General features: G+C 35.8%; 2 protein-coding genes across 12 annotated transcripts in view; one reads left to right on the forward strand and one right to left on the reverse strand.

Annotated features, from left to right (window-relative positions):
• The first annotated feature begins 12 nt into the window (after positions 1-12).
• DMAC2L (distal membrane arm assembly complex 2 like) lies at positions 13-9,888 on the forward strand. 8 transcript variants are annotated; one of them, XM_016145787.2, is made up of 6 exons: positions 27-97; positions 5,564-5,621; positions 5,741-5,852; positions 6,965-7,173; positions 7,739-7,910; positions 8,671-9,888. In XM_016145787.2, the coding sequence occupies exons 3-6, from the start codon at positions 5,749-5,751 to the stop codon at positions 8,783-8,785; spliced, it is 600 nt and encodes a 199-aa protein (XP_016001273.1). In that variant the 5' UTR covers positions 27-97; positions 5,564-5,621; positions 5,741-5,748; the 3' UTR covers positions 8,786-9,888. The 8 variants fall into 8 exon arrangements, with proteins under 8 accessions (XP_016001265.1, XP_016001273.1, XP_016001266.1 ...); XM_016145780.2 differs by having other exon boundaries at positions 5,564-5,617; XM_016145782.2 differs by lacking the exon at positions 27-97 and adding an exon at positions 109-3,716.
• Positions 9,889-10,140: 252 nt separating this feature from the next.
• Positions 10,141-12,037, reverse strand: part of CDKL1 (cyclin dependent kinase like 1) — a 51,372-nt gene continuing 49,475 nt past the window's right edge. For all 4 annotated transcript variants that reach the window (XM_016145776.2, XM_016145777.2, XM_016145778.2 and 1 more), the window contains one exon: positions 10,141-11,895. In XM_016145776.2, coding sequence (XP_016001262.2) covers positions 11,788-11,895 — 108 coding nt within the window. In that variant the 3' untranslated portion in view covers positions 10,141-11,787. The remainder of the gene's footprint in view (positions 11,896-12,037) is intronic.

The raw sequence follows: 12,037 nt of genomic DNA on the forward strand, positions 1-12,037 counted from the left end.
CGCAAGTGACCAATGGGATCACGCGGCAGAGGGCGAAGGGCAGGCGGGCGCTGCCGTAGACGCCAGGGACGCTCGTACGCTCCCTCCCTTCCACTCCGTGAGTAGAAAGGAGCTAGGCCCGCAGCCGGGCGGCGCCAGGGTGGCGGTTAGGCTCTGCCCTTTCGCTTTTCCCCTTACTGGGCTTACGGAAAACCTATCCCACTGAGTCGCGCGCTTTCAACCTTTACTGCTGAGCGGACTCAGAGCCGCAGGAGAAAGTCTGGGCGTGATTATGGTGAAAACTCGTTTGGACAGGCCCAGCGGCCTGGCCTCCCTTCTCTCTGGGCCCGTCCCGGCCCTGTCCTGGGTCTGCGCGAAGCGGATTGCTGGGCCCCAGCAGTCTCCAACTGGGTCCCCACCTAGCGGAGTGCCCACTGAAGGGGTGCTCCCCCGTCGCTCCACACCGAGGCTCTTTGTCACGGATACGGATACGCCTGATAGCCTGAAGTCTTCTGAACTTCTTGTGGGGCTCCTGGCGGTGTCATTCAGTATTTGTTGGTCCTGTAAAAATTGAGCACCTGGGTGAACCAGACGGCTTGGTTTCTGCCATCATTTAGCATTCTCTTTCCTTAAACTAGGCCGAGGTACGATTTTTAAATATGCAGTACAGGCCTGAGAACAGCGACTCACCTGTACAGGTCACATCTCACCTGTTTCCTTATCTGTGAAATGAGGGAGGTGGACTATGTAATTTCTGAAAAGAAAAACCTAACTCTGTGAAATTATGTCGTCATCACTGTGCCAGTTTAACACCCATTCTCTGCTTGATAGCAGTTTTTAATTTTTACGGTGAGAACAGCTGAATAGAAAAATAGAATGTACACTTATTGCTGGAAAGACTTTACCTGCCTGTTTGAATTTGGTTGCAGTCATCAGTAAGGTGACTGGCGGAAGTCTATTTCACCTCTATGCTTCAGAGCCTCCTTTGTGAATTAAGTAATAGTCGTGTGTCTCGGATTAAATGAGATAAGGCTCATCAGGTTTTTCGCACAGTGAAATATTTGATTAATGACTGCTTTTATTTGCTCAAATGATTTTACCTCCTGTATCGTTGTACATGTTTCGCTTTATTTGTGAAAACAATGTAGAATGTTACCTGCTTGTTCCATCACAAATTTAGAAGGAGAAAAAAAGATGTTTTTTTAAGTCAATTTTTAAATTTTGAGATAATCATAGATTCCCATGTAGTTAGTTGTAAGAAACAATGGAGATCCTGTGTACCCTTTACTCAGTCTCCCCCAATGAAAACATCTTGCAAAACTATAGTACAACATCACAACCAGGAAGTAGAAATCAACACAATCCACCGATTTATTCAGATGTCCCTAGTTTTACATTTATACAAGTATTTAGTTCCTTATAGTTTTTGTCACATTTGTAGGTTCTTTTATCAACTTCCCTCCTGCAGTGCACTCCTTCCTCATTATATTTTCCCTTTCTAAAATTTTGCCATTTTAAAAATTTATGTAAACAATTATATCATATGTATGTTCAGCATTGGCTTTTTTCACTCAGTATAATCCCTTCAGATCCATCCAAATTGTATGTATCGATGGTTCCCTCTTATTGCTGAGTAATATGTTTAACCATTTACTCATTGAAGGATATCTAAGTTGTTTGCAGTTTTTAGCTATTTTGAATAAAGCTGCTATGAATTTAGTACACAGCTTTTTTTGTGTAAACCTGTTTTTGTTTCTCTGGGATAAGTGCCCAAGAATCTAATTATTGGGTCATATGTTGGGTCATATGATACAAAACACATTTATTTTTGTAAGACATTGCCTAACTCTTTTCCAAAGTGGCTGTACCTTTTTACATTCCCACCAGCAATATTTGAATCATCTAGTTTCTCATTGTCACCAGTATTTAGTGGTTTCACTTTTTAAAATTTTAACCATTCTGATAGGTACATAGTGGAGATGGTCATTTTTTAATTTGTACAGGATATAGTTAATTTGTTACTAGGTTGAATACAGAATTATACACTCCAAATGTGTGGCCATTTGGGCCCATAGTAGTGACTTTTTACTACTATGATTTTGAGCATGTGCTTCCTAGTTTAGCAAGGTGAAAGAAATCACAATACACGTGCTCATTTTATAAAATTTTTTCTGCTTACCCTCTCCACTATGTTGGACTGTACATTAATTTGTTTCAATTAAGTAATTTCAACTTAAGAGCTCACCTTACATTTGTACATCCTGTAATGTCTTTGGCTAGAGACATCTGTATTCATGACACCACCCTCCTCAGCTGAGAATTCATGTTCATCTTCCATTGATGTCAGAACCTATAAAGTGTTCAATGAGTGCCATGCGATGTTGGCCTAGAAACGGCCTTTGGGACCTTCTAATTTCTAATGAATTGCTCTGTTGTATTTCACTAGACTCTTCAGGAAAAAGAATTGGCATCAATGATAGGTTATTTTCAATGAGGTGGGTTTATAATTCCCTAATTCTTATACCGCCCCGCCACTCTCTCCACATTTTTACACACTCAAAAACTAGTTCACTTATTTGGTCTTTTGACTGCTAAGTTAGCCATCACTTTGAATAATTACATTTGATATATAAAAACAGAACTTCCTCTTTTTTATTTGCATAAAAACAATGTTTTTATGCAAATCGAGACTCTCAAACCTACTCAGAAACTATATATCATATTTTGAGTCATTATTAAAAGTCCAAACTTCTCTTAAGTTACAAACATAATGGCAACTTTTAGAAACATCTGTTACAAACTTACAGCTCTAAGCCATATTATGGAAGAAGTTTTTTAATGATTTTAGTTCCCGAATTATTTATTGCAGCAGTAATTTAGTAGTGATTCTTTTTTAACTTGCTTTTAACTTGGTCTAATTCATTAGAATTAAGTTAACCAATCCACCACTAGAGGGCTCCTCTTTCCCTGTAGAAAACATTTCCAGCAGTTGCTTGAATTTATCTGAAATTAGCAAAGTCGCAGTCGAGAGAGTAAAAACTTACCAATTAATTTTTTTACCTTTATTGCCAAATAAAAATTTGATTTTTATATTTAGATTTATTGTGATATTGTATTTTTAGAGATCATAGCTAAAGTAAATTTGGTCTTTTTTTAAGCTGATTTATAAGGGGGGCCAGAATGAATCAAGTGAAAGTACTTAAATTTTCACAGATCACTCTAACTTGCTTAACAGTTTCTCTGGTTTTATTTTTTTCCATGGAACTATATCAACTATTGAAGACTACTAATTAGTAAACATTTTTAAACTTCCATTAGGGACATGGCACTGTTAGGTGCCAAGAAAAATGGAAATGAAATGTAATCCTTGCTCTTCCTTTCACTCTGCATACTTTTTTCTGCTTAACTAGAAACTCTTAATCTTTTAAGACCCATTGCAAAACTAGTGTGAAGCCTTCTCTTTACTCCTCTGTGCTCTGACAGAACTTTTCATACCTTTTCTAAGATACCATGTTGCATGTTATTTATTTGTTTATGTTGTCTGCCTTTATTAGACTATACATTCAATGATGACAATGAGGAACCATGTCTTTGTCTCTATTTTTTTTTTTTATCTTGCCATTGTATCTCTTGCACTAGGTGTAGCAGACCTGCAATAAGTATTTATTAAGTGAATGGATGGATGGATGGATGGATGGATGGATGAAGATGGCATTTAAATAAGGTCTTGAGGTTGGGTAAGATTTCCACAGACAGGATTGGGTGGGCGGGGAGGGACAATAATAGAGGGAAGAGCTTAAGTCGAAGCTGGAAAGGCCAGGTTTGTAAATGAAGGTTGACAGTCAATGGTTATTAGAGGTGGGCACAGGCAGAAAGAGCTTTAACAAAAAGCTGGAAAGGGCTGAGAACATGATGACATTATGGGGAAAGGTTTGCAATAATGAAGGCAAAGTGATGGTGGAAAAGTGAAGAAGTGGGTAAATGATTATAGGTTCTGTCCTCAGACCTCATCTGTCACCATTCCAGAATCTCAACATCCTTTGCCACTTACTGAGCTCTAAGATGGTTCCCACTCAGGCCTCTTTCTCATCCTCTTTTTTTTTTTTTTTTTTCCTGAATTGTAGAACCAGCCAATGACTAAGGATAGGACCTTTGACTGGTAGTAGAACTAGGTTCAAGTTTCAGTACTGCCACCAATTAGCTATGAAACATTGGGCAAGTCCTTTTAAACACATGCATTTATTAAAACCCCACCTTGTTCCAGAAAGGATTTAGGGTGTCACCAAGTTACTTAATATCAGAGCTTTGGTTTCCTCATCTCTAGATTTAGTCTAGGTGGTCTGAGTTCCTTCCAGCTCAGACCACCATTTTGTGACCCTGATTCTAATGATTTGTTGGTCATCTCTATTTCTGCCAACACTTCATATATAAAATATGGAAAACTGGGGTGAGAAGGACTTGAACCTTGTCCTCCTGACACTGATTTCTGATAGTGGCACCATCATCCTTCCAGTGACTCAGGACCAAAACTTAGTGTCATCTTGAACTTCTTGCCCCTACATCTCACTTACTGAGTCATGTGGAATCCATTCTGTAATGTCATTCCCATTCTTCCCTCACTTGACCCTTTCCCATGTCACATATAGTTGAAGCCTTGTTAGATTTCTGTCTTGTTTTATTATACTTAATCTTGTTGCTGCAGAGTAATATTCCTGAAGCATAGCTCTAACAATGCCACTCTTCTGTGCTAAAACCTAACTCCAACCACCTGCATAAGACAGTCTAAATTCCCTGCCAGATCTTGCCAGACCCTGTCTCCTCATCATCCCCATGTGCTAACTAAACTGAACTACAACATGCCTTAAATATTTCTGCCTCAGCTAATCACTTGACAGTCCTTTTCCTAGTATCTTTATTAAAATCTTGGTGTGTTCTTAGTTAAACTCTTTTAAGGTTTTTATCAGAGTCTATCCTTTATTTCATCTACTTAGTAGCTTATTTTAGCTTACTCCACCCTGCTTTAAGTTGTCAGCTCCTCAAAGGCAGAGACAATTTCATTTATCATTATCCCCCCAACACACACCTAGCACACTATCAGAGAAACTTGAATTGAGATCAATCAGATTGAAAGTCAATTTAAAAATCACCTTCTCAACTCATGGTTATAGATTTTTACATCTGGAAATCATCTGAGCACATCATCTCATTTTAAATATGAAAAAATCAAAGGTCAGAGAAGTGAAGTTATTTGCCCAGTCTTTCCCAACTGCCTTCCCATCATTCCTTGCACTGTTCTAGTGACACTATTTGCAGCCTTGTCATAGGAAAATCTGTTTCCATGTCTCTTCTTTCTTCCTGGATATAAATGTCTTGACCTTGACACATTGCTCTATAGGTGATTTATAGTTCACCATTTGGATAATGGAAATGTAGATTGGAAGTGGAGCTGGTTTCAATGAATTAGGTGCACTGCCTGAATGGACACCAGGTGGCAACCTGCAGGCAGACGCCAACTGAGGCTAGAACAATGGAACTTTAAAGTCAAGGCTGGAAGGAACCACAGAGACTCTCTTTTTTTTTGCAGCAAAAGAAACTGGGAAACTGAGACATGAGTGACTTGCTCAATAACTATTGAGAGGCAAGTGAGTCATTAGCTTTATTGGCACAAAAGAATTGACTTTGGAGTTAAGTAAATGACTATATGTATGTGATTCTGATTGCCAGCTGATGATCTAATATGAATACTGCTTTGTGTGTCCAGATCAAATAATGCTGTTTGGAAAAATTTCCCGGCAGTTGTGTGGCTTAAAGAAACTCCCATGGTCACGCGACTCCAGATACTTCTGGGGCTGGTTGAACGCAGTGTTTAATAAGTAAGTTACTCTTATTAAGTGAAGAAACATGGGGATTGTTAAAGTTAAATGAATTCCCAGTAGCTACCTGATTATTTTGTATATTTCAAATGTTTTTTGTACAGTAGATGCAGTATGAACCTCATTTTGTTTAAAAACAAATAAAACATACACACAAGCACTGAATAAAGACAGAAAATAGTTTACAAAATATTCACTTGACTGCTTTACAGGATTTCAGTGATTTTTCTTATTTGGTCTTGCCTTTCAAGTTTTCTAAAATATTTATTACTTTTATAATCTGAATAGCTCAGTAAATGTAATTTTAGAATATTTTATTCTATAGTTCTGAAGGGATGTAGCCTTTTGAATACTATCAAGGAAACTCAGGTTTTTAAAAAGTGAGTTGGGCATGCTTAGAAATATTTTGAAATTGATGAAACTACTTCCTTGTTACTTAATATAGCATCAACACCACTACCTAGAGAAAAAGCCATGTATAGAAATTAATATCACTTAATGAGATTAATTTGAACTCAGGTTCAAAATTATTCCCTCTTTAATCTTTTATTATTAATAAAAACAACCAACTGTACCCTTCATTCAATGCGTTTTGTCTTTAATATATTGTTATCAAGTACCTCCTGGTGTCAAGCACTGTGCTACATATGAATCAATGAAGATTCATGTCTGGCTGATAAACTCATATAAAAATAATATGCCTTAGGGAATGCAGTCAGCAGCAATATAAGGGCTAGGTGTAGAGCCAGAGGAGAGAGAATCAGGGACATCACTTCATAAACTATATAAATGTCTAACTAATGTACTATATACTTGAAACAATAAAATTTTAAAAAAATTTTAAAGAAATATTTCTGTCATCTTAATAAAAATTAATAAAAAATAATAAATATGCCTTGACAGTGTTCACTTGGAAACAAAAATAAAAGTAGAAAAGGTAGCAGGTAGAGCCATTGTATGTTTGTTTTATATAGATCTCATTAATATACTTGTCTCCCTTTTCAGTCATTTCATATGAAAAATTGTTGCTATTCTATATTTATGTTGGTGAATATAGTTAAGAAGCTAGTGATTGTAGTAAAAGCTAACTGCTTTTGTTCTCTTTGCAACAGAGTAGATCATGAACGCATCAAGGATGTTGGCCCTGACAGGGCAGCCTCTGAGTGGCTGCTGCGCTGTGGGGCCATGGTGCGCTACCATGGCCAGGAGAGGTGGCAGAAGGACTACAACAACCTCCCAACGGGCCCTCTGGACAAATACAAGATCCAGGCAATCGATGCCACTGACTCTTGTATCATGAGCATTGGATTTGATCACTTGGGTAATTACCCTATCCTTTGCTTATGGGAAATGCGGCCGATTTTTAGTGACATTTTGTTGCAATTGAATATTATAGTCATAGGTGTATCCTTTTTACCAATAAAGTCCAGTTTCTCCCTATGTATGATATTTATTTTTAAATTAAATGGAAGTTACAAATACCTTCCTCTCTCCCCTCACCGAGCCCTTCTCTACATGACTTTGTTATGTGGTTTATTGACTTAAAATTCAAGACCTTGTTTGTCAAATTCTATTTGTCAAAGTTCTGTCATTGAGAAATCCTCAATAATGTAAGAATAATTATATCCACACAGTTTTTGCTTATGTGGGCATTTCTTCCCTCCAATGCATGAGAGTCTGACTGCTCTATCAGCACAACACATGTTGTGAATACCTTGTATAGTTAATAAGGTGTCTAATTGTTCCACTTTTCCTGGGACTAAGAGCTTTTCCAGGACACAAGACGTTCAGTCCTAAAACCAGAACAGTCCTGTGCAAACTAGGACAAGTTGATTATCTTAATGGTAAAGCAGATTCTTAAATTGAACTTTTTTTTAACCCCCCAGAGGGCCTACAGCATGTTGAAAAAATAAGGTTATGCAAGTGTCATTATATCGAAGATCACTGTTTGGAGAGACTTGGTCAACTTGAAAATTTACAAAAAAGCATGTTGGAAATGGAAATAATTTCATGTGGGAATATCACAGACAAAGGCATCATTGCTTTACATCGTTTAAGGTAGGCGGTCAGTGCCAAAGTGGAAATTTGATAATGATATTAAGGTGAATAATCAGAATTTAAAACAGTTGAGGGGTAGTATCTTTAGCTCTGAAAATATAATTTAAAAAAATGACTTTCATCTATAATACTTTAGAACAGTTAGAATTATTAATCTTAACATGTTAAGGTTTTATTGCATTTTTTAGGGGGCATCTTTTTAAATAATTAAATCTGTATAAAACACCTAGCATGGTGGCTCCTACAGTAAGCTCTCAATAAACACTAGCTCGTATGCTTCCTCTCCATCTTTTAAAGTAATTTTCCTCATGTTCTGCCAATAACTTATCACAGGAAGTTTGAGAAATTTTAAGCGTTAGAATCAAAAGTACTAGGTTATTTGTCTCTTATCAAGGCTGCATCTTTTAATAGCAACTTGAGTTCCTTTATAAACTTTCCCAATTTTTTTCCTTTTCTAGGTTAAAATTCATATTTTATATCTCACATGCAAAGGAGTTCAATGCCATAATATTCATTTAGTATTTGGAAAGATTCAGCTAGAATTATTGCTGTAATTCAGAACAAAACTTTTCAAAGTCTTAGTTCCTAGCATGAATTTAAAGTAGTACTCTAAGACTATCGTTCTAAGTCATTTTGAAAGTATAGAGTGACATATACATATTCTGTAATTTTTTTCTAAAAGTCAGTAAATTGAGTTTATTTTTAATGCTGCACGAGTAAAGGACAAATTGAAGTAACTTTTTTCATTCTCTTTTTACAGAAAACTCAAGTATTTGTTGTTAAGTGATCTTCCTGGAATAAGAGATAAAGAAAATCTTGTCCAAGCCTTTAAAACAGCATTACCTTCTCTGGAACTAAAATTAGACTTGAAGTAAAATAATAATAGGTGCCTTATTCATTATAAAGTATCATTTAAAATTGTTGATCCTAAACAGCATCAAGTATTATATAATCAATAGAACTATAACGATAGTATATCATGACATTTCAGAAGCAGAGTCCATCATGTAGAAAATATTCACATGTGACTCACTAGTTACTAAACTGCAAGTATAGAGTTTAAGTACATTAAATCATTTTAAGAAAAATGCAACCCAGGTAGCATTTTAATTCTAATATACTCCTCATTTTATATAGCTATCTATACAGATATCTCTTGATATACTTAGTTCTTTAAAGTGACTTAAGTGTATAAGATATTTATTGTATTTTAAGTCATTTGTTATTTTAAAATTTTTGAAGCATATTACTATAAATATACAATTATGAAAAATTGGAAGCTAAATTTCAGATTCACTGATGAGTCAATTATGCAAAGTAGTCAGTGGTTGTTGAGGCATTCATCTGGCTTCCTGGCATTTGCATGCCTTTCTCATGATCCTGCATTCCTGTGTTTTTTATAACATACACCCTTTCTCTGAATAGTTTCTGGCTAATTTGTCTATTTAGTAAGCTTAGTCTGGTGTTTTATTAAAACTAGACATAAATACTTGACTTGGCTGAATTCAAATCATCCTGCTGATTGCAATGAAACATAGGAAACCATCATGAAGACCAGCATGGCCCTACTTACTTTTTGCTTCAATTTAAACAGAAAAGTTTAACATGTCAATTATAATTTTTATTCCCTCATATATGGACACTACTTCCTGTGAGTGCAAGGGACTTCAAAAAGAAGTGTATAAGCACAAAATTCAATTTATATCTATAAAGGTGAGATAAAAAATATTAATAGGTAAAAACAGATCCTTATTCATACCTGCCTGAAGTGAGTGGTCCTGATCCCTTTATTGTTATATGCCATTTCATTTATGGATTTGTCTGTTTGGTTTGAACATTAAGCTGCTGAATATGACCTTGACTGGAAATAATTTTAAAATAAACTCTATGATGCCACAGATAGAAAATGAATTTTAATTGTGTTTAGAAACCAACTTGTGTCAATAGCACATACCATAAATGCTTTACTGTTTACTAATATGATTGCCACTGTCATTTTTAAAAAATCAGAAAATAGTAAATTTAAAAAAAGACAAGGATATAGTCTCATGAAACAGTGGTGATACCATGCTGAAGAAAGAATTGTCAATATAAGTTAAACATAAGTGTACATTTAATAGAACTCAGCAGAAAAAAAATAAGCACTTCTATCTCGTTTGTTAGATTACTGTGTGGTGAGGCAACTGGTTCACCACAATTTAGTTTGGAGCTAGTTTTCTATTCTGAATAGTTTTCTGTCAAACTATTAGATGAATTAGGCAATTATAGTCACCTACCTCATCAAGCATATTGTTTTGGGTTAAGGAAAAAACCCACAAAATGTAAACTACTCACAGAAGTTGGATGTGCTTCCTTGAATCAAGGCTGCATAACAAGAATTAAATAATACTGGGATTAGTATTTAGCTCACTATCAGCTCTATGAGAGAAGCTGCATACATCAGGAAGCCTTAGGGTATTAAACTGGCTGGAGTAGCAAAAATTATTGAACAGTTGCCACAATTGGGTGGATTACTTAGCTGTAAGTGAATAAGGGCAAATGCTGTCGTGAAGAAAATTAACATAGCAGTAAACTGAGAGTACAGAAGAAATGTTCTGAAGAAACAGTAAAATACACCTTCGAAAACCATGGCTAAGAACTGCTAGAAAATAGCACATCAACCAAAAATGGCTTTGAGATATAAGAAACAGACATGAACTTTATATTGCCCTTGTGTCCAGGTGACAAGAATGAAAAAGCTTTTCAAATAGCAATAGGCCAAATGGAAGCTAATTATATGTCATCATTTTAAGTATCACTGTGCAAAGGTAGGAATCCTCAACATCATTTTGGACATTTTTATTAGTTGTTAGTATAGTACATACATATACGCACACATATATACACATATATACACTTACAGTGTAAAAAGATATTTCAGAGAAAATATCAATTTACAACCTAATGTCTTTTCATGACTCAAGCAAAAGCTCACAATTTCTTCTAAAACCCAGAGCACTAAAGTCTTGCCTGTAGATCTGTCTCCAAGTGTGAGGCATAGCTGGAGAGAATGAACTTAATTTCTTTCAGGTTGGCAGATGCAGTTCCTGCCAAGCCTATAGGTCTTGTTCTACCCCTTGATCACCTGGGTCATCGGCCAGTCTTCATGCCATTGTTTGCAGGGGAATAGAGCGAACAAGTGTAGATGGATTACAGTAAATTCAACCTGCCTGCAAAAATGACTAAGATGCATCCCTTACTAAAGATAAAAAGACTATGTAGGAAATGTCTATTCACATATCATTAAATATATAAGCATGTAAGTTAGTCTTTTTATAACCCATATGATGTTAAATGGTTTGAACAACTCTTAAATATTCCACGAAATGTTTTAAAATGTAAAATTCAAAAAGAGCAAGCAGGAAATGGAATTTTACATATTTTGATTTCAAGAACCAAAACCTTCTTAAATATGATGTTGAGACAATCTGAAAAGGCAGAAGAACTTAGGACTCGAGATGACAAAGATCAAAGGAAATACATATAGGCATTTTGTAATCTATTTTTCATTTGTTACATATGATACAATTGAAGCATAAGATTTTTTTATATCTCTAATTTTGCCTGATGTATGGACAGTAGATACCATTTATATAGCTGTCCATAAACTCAGCTACTTTAAAATAAAAGCCCAAGTGAAAATCCAAGTTTTTCCTTTGTGTTCTAGACACCATCAGCCAGCACAGAAGACTGCCTCTGGAATTTCCCTTCATATCTTGCCAAGCGACCTCCCCCAGTTACTTAAGTTTTCTCAACATTGTGATTGTTTTCAATCAAATTATGTTTTATTTTCTTCGAGTTATTCATCAATTTTTTTTATTATCAGTCTCCAAGCTCCTTATATGTTTGGAAAATGGTAGTTAAGTTTCTTTGTATTACAGTAGTACTTCTTATTATCCAAAGCTGGAAGGATGCTGCTGCTAGTCAGCTGAGGTAGGTACTGCAACTAAAAATACAAAACACAGAATTAGGTTCAGTGCTGTACACCTTTTTCACTACTGATAACACATCGCACAAAAGAGGTAAATAAGTAAATTTTTCAGCACAGAAAGTTTTTCTGCAACAGAATCCAGAACCTGAGAGAAGAC

The sequence above is a fragment of the Rousettus aegyptiacus genome, unplaced genomic scaffold (assembly GCF_014176215.1).
Source record: "Rousettus aegyptiacus isolate mRouAeg1 unplaced genomic scaffold, mRouAeg1.p scaffold_m13_p_3, whole genome shotgun sequence".
Lineage (NCBI taxonomy): Eukaryota > Metazoa > Chordata > Mammalia > Chiroptera > Pteropodidae > Rousettus > Rousettus aegyptiacus.

Excerpts from the sequence above, each read along its gene's own strand:
- DMAC2L (XM_016145779.2), top strand. The coding sequence starts at position 13 with ATGGGATCACGCGGCAGAGGGCGAAGGGCAGGCGGGCGCTGCCGTAGA. Across the intron at positions 98-5,740 it reads CGCTCCCTCCCTTCCACTCC|ATCAAATAATGCTGTTTGGA; the intron begins GTGAGTAGAAAG and ends TTGTGTGTCCAG. Across the intron at positions 5,853-6,964 it reads TTGAACGCAGTGTTTAATAA|AGTAGATCATGAACGCATCA; the intron begins GTAAGTTACTCT and ends TCTTTGCAACAG.